Raw genomic sequence first — 22,238 nt, forward strand, 5'->3', positions numbered from 1 at the left:
ATTTAATCCTCACAAAACTCTTTGGGATACAGAGTATCATTAGCCCCATTTTACAGATGAGGAAACAGAGGCATAGAGAGAGAATAAGTAACTCACTCAGAGTCACAGAGCTAGTAAGTGGTGGGTTAGTAACACTGAGTATTTGATTCTGTCAGATAACTAACCCCAAACTAAACTTAACGGGAGGTGGAGAGCGGTTATCAGTGGAATTCAGATTTGTTTGGTTTTTTTTTTTTTGCTATTGCTTGTTTGTGCTCTGAGTTACATAAAGGATGTCCTCTTGTGATCAGAAGCAAGCTCATCTATGCCGGCTATCACTGTTAAAAGGACAGTCTTAAAAATGTGCGGAATTATCATTGTGATCATTGTTAAATCCAGCTATCCACTCCTACCTCTGCTGACTTCTCCTGTGGACATTATGGTGTATTCCATTCATTCTAAATATGACATTGAATAATTAGAGGACTGTATTTTTCTAACAAAATTGTTTTCTGAAAACCTTTTATAGGGAAAGCAGAGAATATGAAAGCCTATCTAAAGAGTGCAGAAGGCTATTTTGTCCTGAATAAAAGCACTACGATTGGAAGGCATGAAAATTCAGACCTTGTTTTAGAGGTAAGACCTCTTCCTAGCCAGTCCCCGACCCTCCCTACCCCTCACACCACCAAAAGTCCTTACTGTTCTGTGGACTCCAGTCTCTTGTAAAGCACAGCCTCTGGCTAACAGTCCCAGCCTTCCTCGGTGTGCCACCAATAACCAATCCCGGCATGTGCTGGGTCTCCCTGGCACATGTGGTAAGAATGAGCACAGTGCAAAGTGCGATGGGCCCTGTGTCCTTTGCTGACTGTGTGTGCAGTGTCCCACCCTGATGGCGTGGTTTGGAAGGTGGGCTTAGAGCTGATGCTTGACCTTCACCTGCTCCGCGTGTGGCAGCCACGGCCACCTGAAGTGCCCAGCTTGAGCAATGGCCTCTCGCCCTTTCCAGAGCTTCTGGAGACTATGGGCCCCTCAGAGCCCTCCCCCGCCCACGTACCTCCAAGTAGTAAATCAGGGTAAGCCCTGCGCATGGCCTCAGCGCTCTCTCACTTCATTTCATTCCATTCTCTGAATTAGCTGTGGCTTGGTCCACAGTCCCAGCTCATTGACAGCCAAGGAAGTTGGAAGAAATTGTAAGTAAGGAATTATAAAAACAGTGGCTTTGAGCCTTTTAACATTTTGAAAGGGATTAAAATATTGAAGCAGAAAGAGAAATGCAATGGAATCCCTTTAGGACTGTGAAAGGCAGACCACTCTCAGACTTCACTCAACAGAGTTTTTTAAACTTTATTTTGAAATAATTATAGATGCACAAATGGTAGAGAGAATGGCACGAAGCATGTGTGGAGTCCTGTGCCATTTTACCACGTGTGGATTTGGGTGTGGCCCTCAGGATATAGGAGTATTCCATCATCAGAGATGTCCCTTGAGATGCTCCTTTTATAGTCACAATTCCTCCTCCCACCATCGTCCCCACGCTCCGAAAAGCACTAATCTGTTCTCCGTCTCTATAATTTTCATCATTTATCTATGACCTTTGCGATTGATTTTTTTTTTTTTTTTTTTAGTCATTGTAATGCCCTTGACATCCATTTAGGTTATTAGCTTGTTCTTTTATTGCTGAGTAATAGTCCACGGTATGGACGTATCACCTATGTTTAACCATTCACTTTTTGAAGGACATTTTGTTTCCATTTGGGGCTATTACAAATAAATGTACCATAAACATTTGTGTACAGGTTTTTGTGTGAACATAAGTTTTTATTTCTCTGTGATAAATGCTCAGGAGTATGATTGCATGGATTAACATATGTGTTTATATAGATTCGGTTTGTAAAGAAACTGCCAGGCTTATCCAGCGTGGCTGTACCATTTTTCATTTCCACCAGCAATGTGTGAGACACATCCTCACCAGCAATTAGCCTAAACACTGTTTTTCATTTTAGCTGTTTTAGTAAGTGTGTAGTGGTATCTCATCATAGTCTTAACTTGCATTTCCCAAATCGATAGTGATGTTAAATGTCTTTTCATGTACGTGTTTGCCTTCTGCATATCCTCTTCAGTGAAATATCTCTTCATATCTTTTAAGTATTTCTAATCGAATTGTTAATTTTTTTACCATTGAGTTTTGAGAATTCTTTCTGTATTTTAGATATGAGTCCCTTGTCAGATAGATGGTTTGCAAATATTTTCTCCCATCCGTAGCTTGTCTTTTCATTCTCTTAGCAGAGTATTTCACAGAGCAAAAGCTTTAACTTTTGATGAAGTCCAGGTAGTTATTTTTTCTTTTATAGATCATGCTTTTAGTGTCATGTCTAAGAACATGCCACCAGGTCCCTGACCCTGAGGATTTTCTCTTATGTTTTCTTCTAAGTGTTTTATAGTTTTATGTTTAAATCTATGAACCATTTTGGGTTCACTGTCGTTTATGATGTGAGATTTAGGTCAAAGTTCATTTTTCTTCCATGTGGATATTTAGTTGTTCCAGAACCATTTGTTGAAAAGACTATCCTTTCTCCATTGAATTGCTTTTGCAAGTTTGTCAAAAATAATCTGGCCATACTTTCTATGGGGGCTACTTCTTAGTTCCCTATTATGTTTCATGGATCTATTTGTCATAATGGATCTACCATTATGAGATAGCCTTGATTACTGTCGCTATGTAACTCTTAAATCAGGTAGTGTGATTCCTCCCACTTTTCTTTAAAAAAATTTTTTAACCTATTCTAGTTCCTTTGCCTTTCCATTTACATTTTAGTGTAAGCCTGTCTGTATATACAAAATATCATGCTGTAATTTTGATTGGAATTGTGTTTAATCCTATATAACAATGTGAGAATAATTGATATACTCCTACATTGTCTTCCAATTCATGATCATGGTATATTTCTCCATTTATTCAGTGTCTCTCATGAGTGTTTTGTAGTTTTCAGCATACGAGTCCTGAACATGTTTTGTTAGATTTACACTTAAGTATATCTCTCTTTTTTTTTTTGAGTGATTGTAAATGGTATTATATTTTTAATTTTGGTGTCCACATGTTAATTGACAGTATATAGAAATACAGTTGATTTTTGTATGCTTCTTGGTATCTTGGAACCTTAACTGCACTTTCTTTTTTTTTTTTTTTTTTTCCGTACGCGGGCCTCTCACTGTTGTGGCCTCTCCCGTTGCGGAGCACAGGCTCCGGATGCGCAGGCTCAGCGGCCATGGCTCACGGGCCCAGCCGCTCCGCGGCATATGGGATCCTCCCAGACCGGGGCACGAACCCGTATCCCCTGCATCGGCAGGCGGACTCTCAACCACTGCGCCACCAGGGAGGCCCTGCACTTTCTTATATAAGGGCTTTTGTAGATTTCTTGGGATTTTATATCTAAACAATCATGTCATCTGCAAATAAGAACAATTTTATTTCTCCTTTCAGAAAAGGAGATGTGAATGCCTTGAATCTTCTTTTCCTTGCTTTATTTCCCTGGTTAAGACTTCCAGGACTCTGCTGAACAAGAGCAGTGTATAAATCCTTATATTCACTTGTTCCTGACCTTAGGGGAAAAAAGTCAGTCTTTAACCGTTAAGTACGAGGTTAGCTGTAGGGTATTTATACATGTTCTTACCAAGTGAGAAATTTCCCCCTTTATTCCTAGTTTTCTGAGAATGTTTATTGTAAACGCAACAGATTTAAAGATAACTCCATGAACGTCCCCGTGAGATTCTCCTCCATGATATGGTCTCCCTTCAAGGACACAGAACATCTGTTCAGTGTGCAAAGTGGGAGGAAAAAGAAGAAGAAGAAGAACTGTAGTTTCTTCTTTATCCTAACAAGGCATAGATTTGGGGTAGTTTTATTTCCTGTCTGGCTAAAGTAGAGACAGAGATCTCTGTTTTGAACCGGACTATGATATTAGAAAACTGTAGTAATTTTTAAAAGCACAGGCTTTGGAGATAGACAGACCTGGGTTTGAATCTCATTAGGCTACTTTGTGGCTGAGTGACTTCAACCAAATTACTTAATCACTCTGAGCTCCTTTTCCCTGTCTGTAAACCTCTTACCTCACAGGGTTATTCTGAGGATTAAGTGAGAAATGCATATAAAGAGCCTGGCATGTGGTGCTCAGTGAATGACACAATGATCATTATTATGGTCTCCTAAAACAGAGACTGAGAAGAATCCTCAGAGGTGCACAGGGTTGAGATGAGGATCCACTGACATTAATAAGCCATTTGGAAAAGGGAACTAATGAGGACAGTTATTAACTAGACAGAAATTGAGTTGCGTTCATTGTATATAAATAATTCACTGCTGACTGGTCCTCGGACTTAGCTTAAGAAATACGTCACTAGGCTTCCCTGGTGGCGAAGTGGTTGAGATTCCGCCTGCCGATGCAAGGGACACGGGTTCGTGCCCGTTCCGGGAATATCCCACATGCCGCGGAGCGGCTGGGCCCGTGAGCCATGGCCGCTGAGCCAGCGTGTCCGGAGCCTGAGCTCTGCAACGGGAGAGGCCACAACAGTGAGAGGCCCGCGTACCGAAAAAAAAAAAATAAATAAATAAAAAAATTCAGGGATTTATATTACTAAAAAGTCATCATTGCATTTACCCAGAGGTTACATCTAGCAAATAAAAAAGATTGTTTTATTTGCTTGGATCAATCCTAAAGAATAGGCAGTCATGCTTCTAAAGATTTCTACTCATCAGCAAGGCTGACATGTTGTTTTGACTATTGGTATCGTAGTATTTCGACATCATTTACTCTTTCCGATAATGGAAGGTAGTTACATGCTTCTTGTTTTTAAAAATTGGGAGAAAGGAAAATATAAGGAAGAAAATAAAAGTCACTTGTAATCATTTGGCTCAGGGAAATATCAATATTGATATTTGCAGGGTTTTACCTTCCAGACTTTTTTCTATATCCTGTAAGGAGTTTGGTTCCCTAAGGCAATAGGAAGCCTGTTTATAGCCAGGCTAGTGAGAACTGTTTATAGTCAACAGTGATAACTGTTGCTATCACTCATTCATTGCCCAGTATTTACCCAGAGCCTCAGCACCGAGCCAAGTCTAGGGGTACAGTGATGTCAGAACTGGACATGGTCCCTGCCATCAGGAAGCTGCCAGGAGAGAGAGAAATAAGTCAAATGATCCCACAAAGGTGTGACTAATTCCATTCCAACATTGGGGCTGTAAAGGAAAGGAATATGGAAGACAAGGAGGACTTAACTAGACAAAAGGAGAAGGGAATGGCATGTGCAAGGGCCCTGGGGTGGAAGAGCATATTGTGAACCCAAGGGACTGAGAGAAAACCAGGGCGTCCAGAAGTCAGAGTGGGAAGGAGGAGGGCTAAGGGACAAGTCGGCCTCCTTCATGTCACCATAAGGGTTTGGATCTTTATCTGAAAAGCAGTGGGAAGAAGGCTTGAAGGATTGTAAACAAGGGGGAGACCTGCCAGTGAACATCCCAGCTGCTGTGTGCAGGCGAGCCATCAGGAGCTCTATTCACAATCTCCCCTCTCCCATTTTACATGGCTCAAAAGCCTCAGCCTTGCTCATTTCACAGCTAAACATTGCAAGTTATAATTTATATGATTTGTTGTGCCTTGTAAACTGTAATCTTTAGAGTTGGATGTGGCTGTTATTTAAACTCTGCTGAGAAAGGGACTCAGTTCTTCCAGAATGAAGAAACACCAAAGCCAGTGGTTTTTGGATTTTCCGCATGTTTAAGAGTGGTTGTTCAACATGAACTCCTAGGCATTCTGACCCCGTGGGTTTGGGGTAAGGCCCAGGAATCTTCACATTTATATGCTCCCCAGGTTCAGGTGGGGGGAATGGAGTCCCCTGGAGTTGGCTCCAGGACCACACTTTGAGAACCCCACCATCAGTGCTCCCTCCCTCTCCGTTCTTGATCAGCAGAGCTCCTGCTTTTGTGTGTGTGTGTGTGTGTGTGTGTGTGTATTCTTTCAATAAACTTTGTTTTGAGGAAAAGAGAAGCGAAGGGTAAACAATGAAGGGCTGACTGACCCTACCCCTCCCCAGGGACTCCCTCAGTCCCACCCTGGGGAAGTCCCAGGATCCCTAGAAGACTGAGCTCTAGGACAGCCCAAGTCAGCGCAGGGCTGCAGCTACGAGGGTGGAGATGGAAGAGAAAAAGAAAGAACAGACATGACAGGGGGATGAAATGCTGGTGTCCACCCCTCACCCTCGGTGATCAGTGTCCTGCCAGCCATCTCCTTTCTCATGGGTGGAGCCATCTCTCCAGCCTGTGTCAGCCCTTCTAGCGTGGGATCTGAGGGTCGTGAAGCCAGACTGATCTCATACACACACCCCAGATCCCATCCAGCCGGATGACTCTCGTCCCTTTTCCTGGCCCCTGCCAGTTCTGGGCTCCCTCTCAGAAAAGAACCAGAGCCTACACCATAATCTTGTTTATTATTATTAAACAAGGCTGCTGGGATTCTCCTATTATTTGCATCATTTCACGGACGTGCAGGTATGTCTGCTCTGTCAAAGGACACATACAGCTGTAACTCTGATGGGCATGGCCAAATTGCCCACCAGAGGTTTCCGGATGTGGTGTCCTGCCAGCAGTGGACGCCCGTCTCCCACTCCCTCCCCAGCCTAGGGTGCTGACCCCCCATTGGATCTTCACTGATCTACGGGGTGAAGTATGGTACCTGTGTCATTTTAATTCACATTTCTGTTATTCTAAGCGAACACCTGCATTTTGAGACAGAAGGTGACAGGTGGACTCTCTGTGGGGAAATCCACGGAATGAAACAGGCCTGGGAGGGTGCACTTGCTGGCTCCCCATCTGCATCGCGCTTGTCCTCCTGCCTGGGTCGTGCTCCCATCCTCCCCCCTCACCCCCACCTCACCCTTGGCTTCTCCCCAAGTGCTCCTTGCTCTGGGGGTTCACCTGTTTGGTCTCACCAGTCCTCAGGGAATGTTTTGTCCCCTGTTTGGGAACTGGCGGCTGGTTTCATTGGTCAGTACCCACCACAGCAACTGATGGGACTAGTTTCTCACCAGCAGATGGAGGGCTTCCAAGAGGAAAAAGTTCAGAGGAAAGGGCTAGATCGTGATCTCATTTTTCTCATTTTTTTTTATTGTGGTAAGATATGCATAACATAAAATTTACCATCTTAACCACTTTTATTAAGTGTGCAGTGCAGTGGCATTAAATATATTCACACTGTTGTGCAGCCATCACCCCCATCCATCTCCAGAACTCTTTGAATCTTGCAGAACTGAAACTGCACCCATGAAACAACAACTCCCCTTGTCCCCCCATCCCAGCCCCCAGCAACCACCGTTCTGCTTTCTGTCTCTATGACCTTGGCTACTCTGGGTATCTCATATAAGTAGAATCATAACAGTATTTGTCTTTTCATGACTGGCTTCTTTCACTGAGTATAATATGCTTTCACTGAGTATAATGTCCATGTTCATCCATGCTGCAGCATGTGTCTGAATTTCCTTCCTTTTTTAAGGCTGAATAATATTCCATTGTGTGGATTCACCACATTTTGTTTATTCATTCATCTACTGATGGACACTTGGGTTGTTTCCACCTTTTGGCTGTTGCAAACAATGCTATGAACATGGGTGTATAAATATCTCTTCAAGGCCCTGCTTTCAGTTCTTTGGGATATATACCCAAAAGTAGACTTGCTGGATCATATGATAATTTTATTTTTAATTGTTTGAGGAACTGCCATGCTGTTTTCCATAGTGGCTGCACCAAGTTACATTCTCACAACAGGGCACAAGGGTTCCACTTTCCCTGCGTCCTCACCAACACTTGTTATTTCCCTTTTTTTTTTTATAGTAGCCATTCTGATGGATGTGAGATGAAAGAAATTTTCGATCATAATCTTTTGAATAGCATACATAATGCAAACAGCTACAGCATACATTTATGGACTACTTACTGTATCTCACATGGCTTTATACATCATCTATGTATGTTCTGTATATATATTTATAGAATTATATCCACAAAACAAATCCTGTGCAGGTGAGAACTACTATTATCATTATTATCCTCATTTGATGACATGGACATGGGACTCAGAAAGGTTAAGGAACTGGCCCAAATCACACAGCTAGACGGGGGAGGTGGGGCTGAGTTTCAGACTGAGCTGACTCAAGCTTCTAAAAACAGAAGCTTCACTTTTTGAGTGTAAATTTAGCTTTGGGAACATCTAATATCTAAATGGGAAATTCTCAGTTAACTGAGATAACAAGAGAATTGAGTAAGCTAGGGAAATTCCACCCTGTGGAATGGAGAATGGGGGTTGTCAGTGAAATGTGAGATCAATGTTCTAGTGATCCTCATTCATGCAACAGACTGAGGTGTTGCCATCTAGGGGGGGATTTGGGTAAAGAGGAAACGTTGACCTGGTGCTTTCCCAGGAAGAGGAGCATTGGGGCTGTTAAGTGGGGGCCCAGCAAGAAACACCACTTATCTCTCCAATCCAGCCAGAGTAAGTTCTCTGCTTATAAGGACTGGTGGAGTTCAATTAGTCCCACCTGGATAACCCAGGATAGCCTCCCACTTTTAAAAAAATTTTTAAAAAGTTTTTGGCTGGGTTTGGTCTTCGTTGCTGAGCACAGGCTTTCTCTAGTTGCAGCGAGTGAGGGTTACTCTTTGTTGCGGTGCACGGGCTTCTCATTGCAGTGGCTTTTCTTGTTGTAGAGCACGGGCTCTAGGCACGCAGATTCAGTAGTTGTGGCACGTGGGCTCAGTAGTTGTGGCTCGTGGGCTCTGGAGCGCAGGCTCAGTAGTTGTGGCACACGGGCTTCGTTGCTCCATGGCATGTGGGATCTTCCCGGACCAGGGCTCGAACCCGTGTCTCTTGCATTGGCAGGCGGATTCTTAACCACTGCAACACCAGGGAAGTCCTTAGTCTCCCTCTTTTAAGAGCACTGATTAGTAACCTTGACATCGGCACAGTCCCTTTGGCCACGTCATGGAGCATATTCCCAGGTTCTGGGGATCAGGGCATGGGCATCTTTGGGAGACCATTCTGCCCACCACATTAATACTACCACCTGACTGGACCGTTGCTTTGGGACTGGTCTGAGAGCTTTCTGGAAGAATCAGTAGAATCAATGCCACAGGCCACGGAGAAAGATGGCTGGATGAGCTGGCAGGTGATAATACCGTTACCAAGAGGGGAGGAAGCAGGACTGGTTGAGTGAGCACCTCAACATCCCGGAAGCAGCCAGGCAGTTTGGGGCCTGGAGATGAGCCAGGGGTTGGAAATACACACCTGCGAATCGACGGGGTGGCACAGTGGCCCCAGCCCATGGACAGAGTGCGGAGGAAACGGACATTTGAGGGGAGAGGAGCCCGGCGTGGAGACCTGGAAGCAGTCAGAGAGGTGAGGGAGCCAGAGAGCTGCTTCCAGGCTGAGGGTATTCATCACAGAGACAGCTTGCTTTGTGCCAGGTACTGTTCTGGGCACTTTCGAGTGTATTAACTCATTTCATCCTTAGGAGGTTAGTGTTGTTTGCCCCACTTTACAGATGAGGGCGTTGAGGCACAGATAGGCTGAGTATCCTGCCTGAGGTCACAGAGGGAGGCTGGGGCACTGGGCACCACGCTCGGGCAGTCTGATTTCAGGACCAGCCTCTCCTGAGGCCTTGCCGGTCCACAGGGCTCTCCCGGGGAGACCGGGGAGGAAGGATCCAGCTGACGGGGAAGCAGAGAAGCTTCTTCTTTCCTTCCAATCCCAGACTCGTCGTCTCACCAGCGCCTGGCCGTTTCCTCATATCCTTATTCTTTTGAAAACCCCATTTTTTTTTTTACTATTTCTGCACTACATCCCTTTCTGGAGGCAGTGGGGGGATGGGGCTGGGGGATGGGATAGCCTAGAACCAAAAGGTTAAAAGAAATAGATAAAACACACACACACACACACACACAAACACACACACACAAGTTAATTTCAAAAATGTTATCCCACTCCTTTGAACATGTCACCAAGCAGTACCTTTTGTCAATCCTACGAAGCCCAGCTTATCAAACTCATTTTTGCTGCTCAGGGAGCAACCAAAGAGAAGCAAAGAACCGTGCCCCAGGCTGCACAGCTGGAAGGTAGCAGAGGTGGGACTTGAACTCAAGGCTTTCTAACTCCAGAGCCCATCCTCTTGCTCATAATAGAGAACATTTCCCATTTGCCCTATGTTCTCTTCTAAGTGCTTTTGTATGTATTATATCATTTATACATCACCAGTAGCTTATAAGACTGTCCTTTTGTTACCTTACAGATGAGGAAGCTGAGGTATCACTTGCCCAAGGTCACCCTGCTAGGAAGTAGGAGAGCTGGACTCGAGCCCAGTCTAATAACCACCACGTTGCCCTGCTCCCCCAACCCCTGAACCACCAGGCCATGTGCCTCTCTCTGACAACTGTGTCACATGTCACAGGGAGGCCGAGAGCCCGAGGAGGCCCCCGAGGGCAATGGCAGTGGGTTGAGGACCCAGTGGGAGAGGACCCTCTTGAAGCCATTTGACAATAAAGGAAAGGAAGGGGGAAGAGGCGGTGTTTCCAGGCCGAGGGGGTGGTGAGCATGTTCACAGGTTAGACGGAAGTTACACTGTCAAGGTGAGGATGCAGAAGAGGAGATGGTTGAGGAGAGGGACCAGACCAGGGTGGGATGAAGGCAGGACCACCCAGAGGCCCTTGGCAGCTAGGAGAAGCCTTGAAGGTCCCATCTAGGAGCTTCTCCATGCCTGGGAAGTCCAGGTCCTGGCAGGGAGCTGAAGGCACATTCAAAGGGGTGTGGAGTGATGGAGGGGAGTTTCCTGAAGGGACTCCATAGGGAGTGGGCAGGGCTCAGAGAAACCTCAAAGGATAGTGCAGGGCCCAGAGCTAGTATGAGTGAGGACTGTTCCCACCCCCAGAGCTGAGGGGTGAGGGGCAGGGGCATTTCCTGGGACCCGGAGACCCCGAGGGCTGGGTAGAGTCCTCTGAGGGAAGCTGTGTGGCCCCAGAGAATGGAAGCCAGGGGAGTAAGTACCCCAAGCTCTCTCCTCCCTGCTCTGATATCTAACCCCCCCATTGGCCAAACCCAACAAGAAACCAGACACAAGGAGCCCATCAGCCCATGGATGTAGCCGCACAGGTGGGCCTGCTGGGCAGAAGGCGCCGTGTAAAGGGATGGAGGAGGGTCGGGAGAAGCAGACAGAGGATGCAGGCAGGTGCAGGAGGTGAAGACCTAGGAGGCTGTTGTCAAAGTAGAATGAAAAGCCTGAGAGCAGGGACCTGCTGTCTGGGGTGCCCAAAGGGCACTGGGCCAGCCTCAGGACAGAAGTGTGAGGGTGGCAGGAGGGTTTAGGGGCCGGGATGGACTTGAAGGAGCTGGTGAGCTTGAGCAGGGCCCAGGCTGGGTGAGTATAGGGCATTACCCATAGGGAGCAAACAGGGAGCAAAGGCTACGTGACTCAAGGAGAGGACGAGACAGAGGATAAGGAAGGCCGGGAGTGGGAGGTTATGGTCTGAGATGGGGCTTCCCAGTGCCAGGTGATGCAAGGTTGAAACCTAGCTCCAAAGGACGGTTCCAGGTACACGTCGAACCTCAGCGACAATGTCAGTGAACCTCAGGGCAATGTCATAACTAAGTCAGCTTCCTGAGGAGGCTTCCTTAAAGCACAGGGGTCATCAGAGCAGATGGTCATTGTTAATAGAAGTTTAAACGTCTCAATATTTTATGGACTCACTATATACATTTTAAAGACATTTTCAATGCAGGAGCCTTAAAAAATGCACTTGTTTTGTATATTAGGTCCTGCCTGTCTCCTCTCTCATTATTAAATCACTCTCTACTCTGAAAATCACAGGGTACAAATCAAAGGTACAAGTTTTGGAATTAGCCTTGGGTTCAAACCCTGACATTGCCCTGTGCCAGCATCCTGATGTTGAGTGAGTCCCTTCATCTTAGCCATTTTTTAAATCATGGTAAAATACCTATAAAGTTTACGGTCTTAACCGCTTTTAAGTGTACAGATCAGTAGTTGTAAGTTATTCACATTGTTGTGCAACCAGCCTCAGAATTTTTCATCTTGCAAAACTGAAACTGTACCCATTAAACAACAATTCCCCGTTTCCGCTTCCCCAGCTCCTGGCAACCCCCGTTCTATTTTGTTTCTATGAGCTTGACTACTTTATGTACCTCACACAGTGGAATCATACAAAATTTGCCTTTTTGTGACACTTATTTCACATAATGTCCTCACGGTTCATCCATGTTGTAGCATGTGTCAGAATTTCCTTCCTCCTACACTGAATAATATTCCACTGTATGGATGGACCACATTTTGCTTATCCAATCATCAGTCAGTGGGCACTTGGGTGGCTTCCACCTTTTGGCAATTGTGAATAATGCTACTATAAACATGAGTGTACAAATAACTCTTTAAGTTCCTGCTTTCAATTCTTTGGGGTATATACCCGGAAGTGGACTTGCTGGATCATATGATAATTTTATTCTAAATTGTTTGAGAAGCCGCTCTACTGTTTTCCATATCAGCTGCACCATTTTACATTCTCAGCGGTGCATAAGTGTTCCCCTACTCTACATCCTTGCCAACACTTGTTATTTTCTGTTGCTGTTTGTTTGTTTTTGATAGTAGCCATCCTAATGGGTATGAGGTGGTATCTCACTGTGGTTTTGATTTGAATTTCCCTAATGACTAGTAATGTTGAGCATCTTTTTATATGCTTGTTGGACATTTATATATCTTCTTTGGAGAAATGTCTATTCCAGTTCTATGCCCATATTTGATCAAGTTATTTGGGGGTTCTTTTTTGTTGTTGTTGTTGAGTTATAGTTCTCTATATATTCTTCATATTAACCCTTTTTCAGATTTGTGTTTTGCAACTATTTTCTCCCATTCTCTAGATGGCCTTTCACCCTGTTTATTGTGTCCTTTGATTCACAGAAGTTTTAATTTTTGATATAGTTGAATTTATCTATTTTTACTTTTGCTGCCTATGCTTTTGGTATCATATCCAATAATGCATTGCCAAATCCAATGTCATAAAGCTTTCCTCCTGTGCTTTCCTCTAAAAGTTTTATAGTTTTAGACTATGTTTAAGCCTTTGATCCACTTTGAGTTAATTTTTATACATGGTGTAAGGTAAGAGTTCAACTTAATTCTTTTGCAGTCTTTCCCAGCATCATTTGTTGAAAATACTGCTCTTTCCCCATTGAATAATCTTGGCACCCTTGTCAAAAATCATTGGACCATACATGCAAAGTTTTATTTCTGTGCTCTCTATTCTATTCTATTGGCCTATGTGCCTGACCTTATGTCAGTATCACACTGTTTTGATTACTGTACCTTTGTATGCAGTAAGTTTTGAAATCAGGAAGTGTGAGACCTCCAGCTTTGCTTTTCTTTCTCAAGATTCTTTTGGCTATTTGGGGCCCACTGAGATTCCATATGAATTTTAGGATGGATTTTTCTATTTCTGCCAAAACTGCTGTTGGGATTTTGAATCTGTAGATCCTGCTGTGTAGTAATGACATCTTAACAATATTAAGTCTTCCAACCCACGAATACAGGGTGTCTTTCCATTTATTTGTGTCTTTAATTTCTTTCAGCAGCACTTGGTAGTTTTCAGTGTACACATCTTTTACCACCTTGGTTAAATTTATCCCAAAATATGTTATTCATTTTGATGCTATTGTAAATGAAATTATTTTCTTAACTTCCTTTTCAGATTGTTCATTGTGAGCATATAGAAACACAACTGATGTTTGTGTGTTGATTTTGTGTCCTACGATTTTGCTAGTGAATGTTATTTATTAGTTCTAGGAGGGTTGTGGTTTTTCATGGACTCTTTAGGATTTTGTACATGTAAGATCATGTTGCCTGTGAACAGAGATAATTTTACTTCTTCCTTTCGAATTTGGATGCCTTTATTTCTTTGTCTTGCCTAATTGCTCTGGCTAGGACTTCCAGTACTTTGTTGAATAGAAGTGGCAAAAGCAGGTATCCTTATCTTATTCTTGAAATTAGAGGAAAAGCTTTCCGTCTTTCACCTTTGAGTATGATGCTACCTGTGGGCCTTTCATATTTGACCTTTATTATGTTGAGGTAATTTCCCTCTATTCCCTGTTTGTTGAGTGCTTTTATCATGAAAGAGTGTTGCATTTTGTCAAATGCTTTTTGTACATCAATCGAGATGATCATTTTTTTCCTTCTTTCTGTTAATGTGATGTATTACGTGGATTAATTTTCATATGTTGAACCATCAAGTCTGCATTCCAAGAATAAATCCCACTTGGTCATAGTGTATGATCCTTTTAATGTACTGTTGAATTCGGTTTCCTCCTATTTTGTTGAGGATTGTGGTATCAGTGTTCATAAGAGATATTGGTCTGTAGTTTTCTTGTAGTGTCTTTGTCTGGGTTTGGTATCAAGGTAATGCTGTCCTCTCACTTCACCTTTTGAGTCTCAGCTTCTTCATCTCTAAGATGGAGATAATAATAGAGTCCCTGTTTAGGGCTGTCATGCAGATTAAATGATAAAAATGCACACAAAATGCTTCAGCAGGGCCCAGTTCACAGGAAGCCCTCAAAATATGTTAGAGGATGATAAGGATAATAATAAAAATAATAATAAATAAATAACAGTTCATCTCATAGTTGGACAGCTCAGTAGGCTGGGGCTTATAGAGTCAGTCTGTATTAGCAGCAGGGCGTCTGTACAGTAGCAGCATTTAGCAATTTTCCAAGTAAAGGGAGCGAGTGATATTATAGGGCCAAACTAGGAAGCTGTCTCCTGGCCTAACATGTGGTAGAGGCTCACCCAAATTTGTGGAGTCATTTAAAACTTCCTGCTTGCTTTGATTTCTTAATAATGGCTTGACAGGTTTTGAGGAACTGAAAGCAGTGAAGCCTGGCAAGAGACAAACAAAATGTAACACACAGAATTTCTCTCATTCATGGGTTATCAAAGGTTCAAAGGACACAAAGATCAATGGCAATGGTGATGAAGATGATGTGGGTGACATTTTCCAAAGAACTAATGTGTTTTCATTTTTTTAAATACTTTATTTTTTGAACAGTTTTAGGTTTACAGGAAATTGAGCAGAGAATACAGAGAGTTCCCATATATCCACCCCTCCAATACACACAGTTTCCCCTATTATTAACATCATGCATTAGTGCGGTACATTTGTTACAACTGATGAACCAATATTGATATGCTATTATTAACTAAGTCCATAGTTTACATTAGGGTTCACTCTTTGCGTTGTACGTTCTTTCCTTTTGACAAATGTATAGTGACAAGTATCCACCATTACAGTATCATAAAAAATATTTTCACTGCCCTGAAATCCTCTGTGCCCCTCCTCTTCATTCTGAGCCCCAGAGCCCCCGTGCCCCTGGCAAGCACTGATCTTTTACTCTCCTTATAGTTTTACTTTTTCCAGAATTTAATACAGTTGGAATCATATGGTATGTAACCTTTTCAGACTAGGTTCTTTCACTAAGCAATATGCATTTAAGATTCCTCCATGTCTTTTTTGTTATTTGATAACTCATTTATTTTTATCACTAGTATTTCATTGTATGGATGTACCACAATTTGTCTATCCATTTACCTTTTAAAGGACATCTTGGTTGCTTCCAGTTTTTGGCAGTTATGAATAAAGATGCTGTAAGCATGTATCCAAAATCAATGAGTCTTCATGGATATAGAGAACAGACTGTGGTTGCCAAGGGGGAGGGGGTTGAGGGAGAGATGGAGTGGGGGGTTGAGGTTAGCAGATGTGAGCTGTTACATCCAGGATGGAGAAACAACAAGGTCCTACTGTAGAGCACAGGGAACTATATTCAATATCCTGTGATAAACCATAATGGAAAAGAATATTTTAAAAAGAATGTATATATATGTATAACTGAATCACTTTGCTGTACAGCAGAAATTAATACAACATTGTAAATCGACTACATTTCAATAAAATAAATAAATAAACAATATAAATGAGTCTTAAAAATCAACAATAAGAAACCAAACAACCCAACTTAAAAATGGGCAAAAGAGCTCAACAGACACCTCACCAAAGAAAATCTACAGATGTCAAATAAGCATATGAAAAGATGTTAAACATCATATATCATTAAGGAATTTCAAATAAACATGAAATATCTCTTCATTTATTTAGACTACTTTGATTTCTTTCATCAACATTTTGTAGTTTTCTTCATATACCTCTTCATATAGCTAAGTATTTTGTTAGATTTATTCCTAAGTACTTCATTTTTTTTTTGGTGCTAATGTAAATGGTGTTGTGTTTTTAATTTCATATTCCACTTGTTCATTGTTGGTATATAGGAAAGCAATTGACTTTTGTATATTAATCATGTATTCTGCAACCTGGGTACAATTGCTCATTAGTTCCAGGAGGGCTTTCTGTCGGTTCTTTGGGATTTTCTGCATAGACAATCATGCCATCTGCAAAATGGGCAAAAGATCTGAACAAACACCTCACCAAAGAAGATTTCTTTTTCCTTCCCAATCTATCTTTTATTCTCTTTTCTTGCCTTGTTGCATTAGCTAGGAGATACAGTACAATGTTGAAAATGCGTGGTGAAAGGGGACATCTTCACCTTATTCCTGATCTTAATTGGAAAGTTTCTAGTTTCTCACCATTAAATATGACGTTAGCTTTAGGGTTTTTATAGATGTACTTTATCAGGTTGAGGAAGTTCCCCTCCATCCCTAATTTGCCAAGAGTTGTTGTGGTGGTTCGGTGGTTTGTTAGTTTATCATGGATGGTGTTTAATTTTGTCAAATGCTCTTTTTGCATCTACTGTTATGATAATGCGATTTCTCTTTTCTACGCTGTTGATGTGATGGATTACATTAATTGATTTCCAAATGTTGAACCAGCCTTGCATACCTGGAATAAATCCCACTTGACTGTGGTGTATAAGTCTTTTTATACATCACTGGATTCAATTTGCTAATATTTTGTTGAGGATTTTGCATCTATGTTCATGGGAGGTATTGGTCTGCAATTTTCCTGTTTTGCAATATCTTTATCTGGTTTTGCTATTAGAATAAGCTTGGCCTCACAGAATGAGCTGGGAAGTGTTCTCTCTTCTTCTATTTTCTGGAAGAGATTATTGAGAACTGGTATCATTCTTTCCTTAATGTTTGATAGAGTTGACCAGTGAACCCATCCAGGCCTGGTGCTTTCCATTTTGGAAGGTTATTCATTATTGATTCAAATTCTTTACTAGATATGAGTCTATTCAGAGTATTTATTTCTCCTTGTGTGAGTTTCAGTAGATTGTGTCTTTCAAGGAAATGGTCCACTTCATTAACTTATAAAATCTGTGGGCATAGAATTATTCATAATATTCCTTTAGTATCCCTTCAGTGTCCATGAGATCAGTAGTGATGCCATCGCTTTCATTTCTTTTTTTTTTTTTTTTTTTGCGGTACGCGGGCCTCTCACTGTTGTGGCCTCTCCTGTTGTGGAGCGCAGGCTCCAGACGCGCAGGCTCAGCGGCCATGGCTCATGGGCCTAGCTGCTCTGCGGCATGTGGGATTTTCCCAGACCGGGGCACGAACCCGTGTCCCCTGCATTGGCAGGCGGATTCTCAACAACTGCGCCACCAGGGAAGCCCTCATTTCTGATTTGAGTAATTTGTATCTTCTCTCTTTTTTTCTTGGTTATCCTGCTAGAGGTTTGTCAATTTTATTGATCTTTACAAAAAAAAAAAAAAAAAGACCAAACAGCTCTTTATTTTGCTGACTTTTCTCTCTTGTTTTCCTGCTTTTTATTTCATGTATTGCTTCTTTTCTTCTGCTTGTGGTAGGCTCATATTGCTCTTCTTTCTCTAGTTTCATAAGGTGGAAGCTTAGATCTTTTCAAATGTATGCCTTCAATGCCATAAACTTCCCTCCAAGCACTGCTTTCACTGCATCTTGCAAATTTTCATAGGTTGTATTTTCATTTTCATTTAGCTCAAGATAAATTTTTATTTCCCATGAGACTCCCTCCTTGACCCATCTGTTATTTAGAGGTATGTTGTTTAATCTCCAAATATTTGGGGATTTTCCAGCTGTCTTTCTGGTATTGGTTTCTAGCCTAATTCCATTGTGTTCTGAAAACGTACTTTGCATAATTTCTATTCTTTTACATTTGTTGAGGTATATTTTGTGGCCTGGAATGTGGTCTGCTTGGTGAATGTTCCATGGGAGCTTGAGAAGGATGTGTGTTTTGTTGCTGTGGGATGAAGCTGTGTGGTTGCCAGTTAGATCCAGATGATGGTAGTGCTGTTCAGTTCAACTTCATTCTTCCTAATTTTCTGCCTGGTGGGTCTGCCCGTCACTGACAGAGGGCTGTTGAGGTCTCCAGCTACCATGATGGATTCATCTGCTTCTCCTTGCAGTCCTATCAGTTTTTGCCTTCCATACTTTGATGCTCTATTGTTGGGTACATACAATGAAGGACTGTTATGTCTGCTTGGAGAATCGACCCCTTTATCACTATGTATCGCCTCTCTTTATCCCTGATAACTTTCCTTCCTCTGAAGTTGGCTCTGCCTGAAATTAATAGAGCTACTCCTGCTTTCTTCTTGTGTTTCAGTATTTTAAGTGCCAAAGTGTTTGGTAGGAATTTGAAAAGTGGGTAAAGGCACAGTCATTTGAATCAGGCAAACCTGGGAACAAGCCAAGCAAGTCAAAGTGGCTGACTGTGGGCACACTTAATCGTTCTATGCCTCAGTTTCCTCATCTAAGAAATGAGTAACTATCGGACCTACTGTACAGCACAGGGAACTATATTCAATATCTTGCAGTAACCTGTGATAGAAAAGAATCTGAAAAAGAATAGATATTATATATATGTATAACTGAATCACTTTGCTGTACACCTGAAACTAACACAACATTGTAAATCAACTAGACTTCAATAAAAAATTAAATTTTTTTTGAAATGAGGAAGTATCCCTTTGAATTATTGTGAAGATGAAACGGGATAATGCAGTAAAGCACTTAGCAAATTTCCTGGCATTTGTGTAATTACACATAATGTGTCATTAATATATTCTACTAATATATGCAGTTATATTATTATCTATTCATATACTATAAGCTATTATTAATAAAAGCTATTGGTTATAATTATATGGTGGGACATTAGTATAGATTTCTAAGTCCAAGTACTCTCTATGAAAGTTGGATGAGGCACTCTGAGAAGACTGACTTAGAAAATATTTGCAAAGTCTCAGGCTGGAGTGGATGGCTCATAGGCAGTGTCCTGAGAAGACAGAGGACTTCGCACGTGCCCTGCAGCCCATAGTCCAGGGCGCCGGGGCCAGGGGGGGATGTGATATTTCCTCCTTGGTGCCGAGTTTTGCTCATTCTTCTTATTAAAGTGGTTACACAGGAGGTTTCTGACGCCACTGACAAATCACTGTCTGGGGTCTCTCTCTTTTGAGGGAAATGTGGTCACACCAGGGCCCCTATTGAAAAATAGATCATCTTTGGTAATTCTGAGTAGCTTTTAAGAAGCAACAGTAATAATTAATCACATGGGATAAACTTTCATTATACACCAAGGCTTTTAAAAGGTAGTTATAAAACTATGTTTTGTGGTGTGAGCTCAATTGTGTTTAAACTTTTTTTTTTTTTTTTCTTTTTGCGTATGCGGGCCTGTCACTGCTGTGGCCTCTCCCGTTGCGGAGCACAGGCTCCGGACGCGCAGGCTCCGGATGCGCAGGCTCAGCGGCCATGGCTCACGGGCCCAGCCGCTCCGCGGCATATGGGATCCTCCCAGACCGGGGCACGAACCCGTGTCCCCTGCATCGGCAGGCGGACTCTCAACCACTGCGCCACCAGGGAGGCCCGTGTTTAAACTTTTTAAAAAGATTGTAAGCATAGAGAAAAGACTGGAATGATGTGAACCACCGTGTTCTCAGTGCCTGCCTCTGGGGGACGGGAGTCTAAGTGATTTTAATGTCTTCTTTGTGTTTTTCTCTAGTTCTCATTTTCTGCATTATTAGAAAAAACATGTTATTTTAAAAATGAATAGAACAAACAAATGAAAACAACAATTATTACAAAACCTCCCCTGAACTTTAACACTTGCAGTAAATGGACAGTTGTCACTTGCCAACTGACCTTTCTGGTTTGTGTTGGACCATTTCTGCTGTCTTGCCACTCGGGACAACCAAAAGGATACTTGCATGGGATCAGAGAACTATCACGTGGCCAATTCCTGGCCAATTCCCCCCGAGTTCCCTCTTGCCTCTGTGTTGCCTGACGCCCTACCCCAAAACTGGGCATCTATTCTGGGTCTGCTGTCAGGGTCTGGTGACCCTCCACTCACTAGCTGTGTGGCCTTAGGCAAGTCACTTAACCTCTCTGACCCTCAGCATCCTCCTCTTAAAATGAGGATTGCAGTGACTGTCCAGCCAGATGAAGTGGTTAGCACATTGGGGCCCCCAGTGTCAGTGGCACTAGTTATTCCTTGTTATTCCTGTTATTCCTGGCTCTGACTGTCCCCCTTCTGCATTTCAGTCTGCAGACGTCGACAACCATCACGCACTCATTGAATATAATGAGGCCGAAAGCAGCTTTGTTCTCCACGACTTCAATTCCTGCAACGGCACGTTCGTCAATGAGTGCCACATTCAGAACGTGGCTGTGAAGCTCCTACCCGGAGACACCCTGAGGTTTGGGTCCAGAGGGCTGACCTACGAACTGGTCATCGAAAACCCAGCCTCGGTGAGTCCAGGCCCCTGCGGGGTTGGGGTGGGGTGGGGTGCAGAGGTGCCGTGTTGTGTCACCTTCCGTGCAGCCTAGGGCTCGGGTACGGCCACAGGTGGAGTTCGTCTGGAGCGCGTCACTCTTCCTTTCGCGATTCTGCGAAGTTCAGCCCCATCGCGTGGGTGCCCGGGGAGAGCGAGTCCTCGCGCCCTCTTCTGGGCATTTCGTGGAATTACATGCAAGGGTTGCCTAGCGACCAGCCCCGAGGGAGAGCGTTTTCCTGAAAAGTGAAGCTTGGCGAGGGGAGGTGGAAAGCAAGTGTGTGCTTTTGAAGATGCAGAGATGGATGCTTCCTTTTTAGGCAGATCAGTGCTCTGCAACTTCCTAGCTTTGTGACCTCGGCCAGGCTTCTCTGTATGCCTGGGTCTGGGTCTTCTCAGCGGTGCAGGGCGTTGAGAGAGTATCTATGTATAAAAAGTCAAAGTCTCTGGCCAGAGTAGACGCTCAAGGCCTGCCAGCTGTTATCACACCGGATCAGAAATGTTCCCGGGATCAGGACCTAAGGTATGGCCCCAGGTTAAGCGGAACGTAAGCCAAAATTCGCCCAGCAAAGCTCAGTGACCAGAAGTATCTGGTTCAGTAGGGAGGCAGGATGGGGGCTGGTTAGCAACACAGTCCTGGGTCAGAACCCCAGCTCTGCCACTGGCCTACTCGGTGCACTCTTGCACAAACCATTGGACCCCTCGGAACCTCGGTTTCCTCATCTACAAAATGGGGCCAACGACAGCAATGACCTTGCAGGCTTATCTCGAGGGCTAAATGAGATGGTTCTAATTGTAAAACTCCCAGAATAATGCCCATTCGTGGTGAGCACACAATTAATACCTGTCGTGTGTGTCCCAGAGAGACGGCGTGTTAACCTCACTCCCCAGCACCAAGAACGCTGCATGGACTGAGACCTCCGAGGCTTAAAGTCCTTTCGGGGACGAGGCTGGGTATAAATAAATAAAGTTTAGAGAATCTAGGCAGAATCCTGGGTGTGGGTCCCCTAGGCAGCCCTAAATACCCACTCAGAGAAGATGAGCACCGTCCCTCAGGCTGCAGGGCCCGTGACACCGCATCCACCACGTTTGGCTTTGAAAACCTGGGACAGTTTTCTCCTGCTGCTTCTCAGCCCCCTTTTCCTCCTTGGACCAACATTAAAGTGTGCTCACTTGTGGGATGCACTGGGATCCACTGGCCGCCCTGAGGAGGGGCTCCTGACCCAGAAGGTGTTGACCTGATCAGGGGTTCTCAACATGGGTTCTAAGGATCCGCCTCGTCAGAAGCACGTGGGGAGCAGACCCACAGTGCAGATGTGGGCTTCACCCCAGGCCTGAGGACTCATACTTAGGATTCCCAGATGAAATACAGGACACGCAGTTAAATCTGAATTTCAGAGAAGCAACAAATCATTGTTATGTACA

The 22,238-nt window shown here is 43.4% G+C and overlaps 1 protein-coding gene across 1 annotated transcript in view; it reads left to right on the forward strand.

The window, feature by feature from the left end:
• Positions 1-522: 522 nt before the first annotated feature.
• Positions 523-22,238, forward strand: part of LOC309808890 (forkhead-associated domain-containing protein 1-like) — a gene marked incomplete at both ends in the record, with an annotated part of 80,267 nt that continues 58,551 nt past the window's right edge. Inside the window, 2 exons of the mRNA XM_082629462.1 lie at positions 523-615; positions 20,584-20,790. Coding sequence (XP_082485588.1) covers positions 523-615; positions 20,584-20,790 — 300 coding nt within the window. The remainder of the gene's footprint in view (positions 616-20,583; positions 20,791-22,238) is intronic.

The sequence above is a fragment of the Mesoplodon mirus genome, assembly GCF_964341445.2.
Source record: "Mesoplodon mirus genome assembly, chromosome: 7".
Lineage (NCBI taxonomy): Eukaryota > Metazoa > Chordata > Mammalia > Artiodactyla > Ziphiidae > Mesoplodon > Mesoplodon mirus.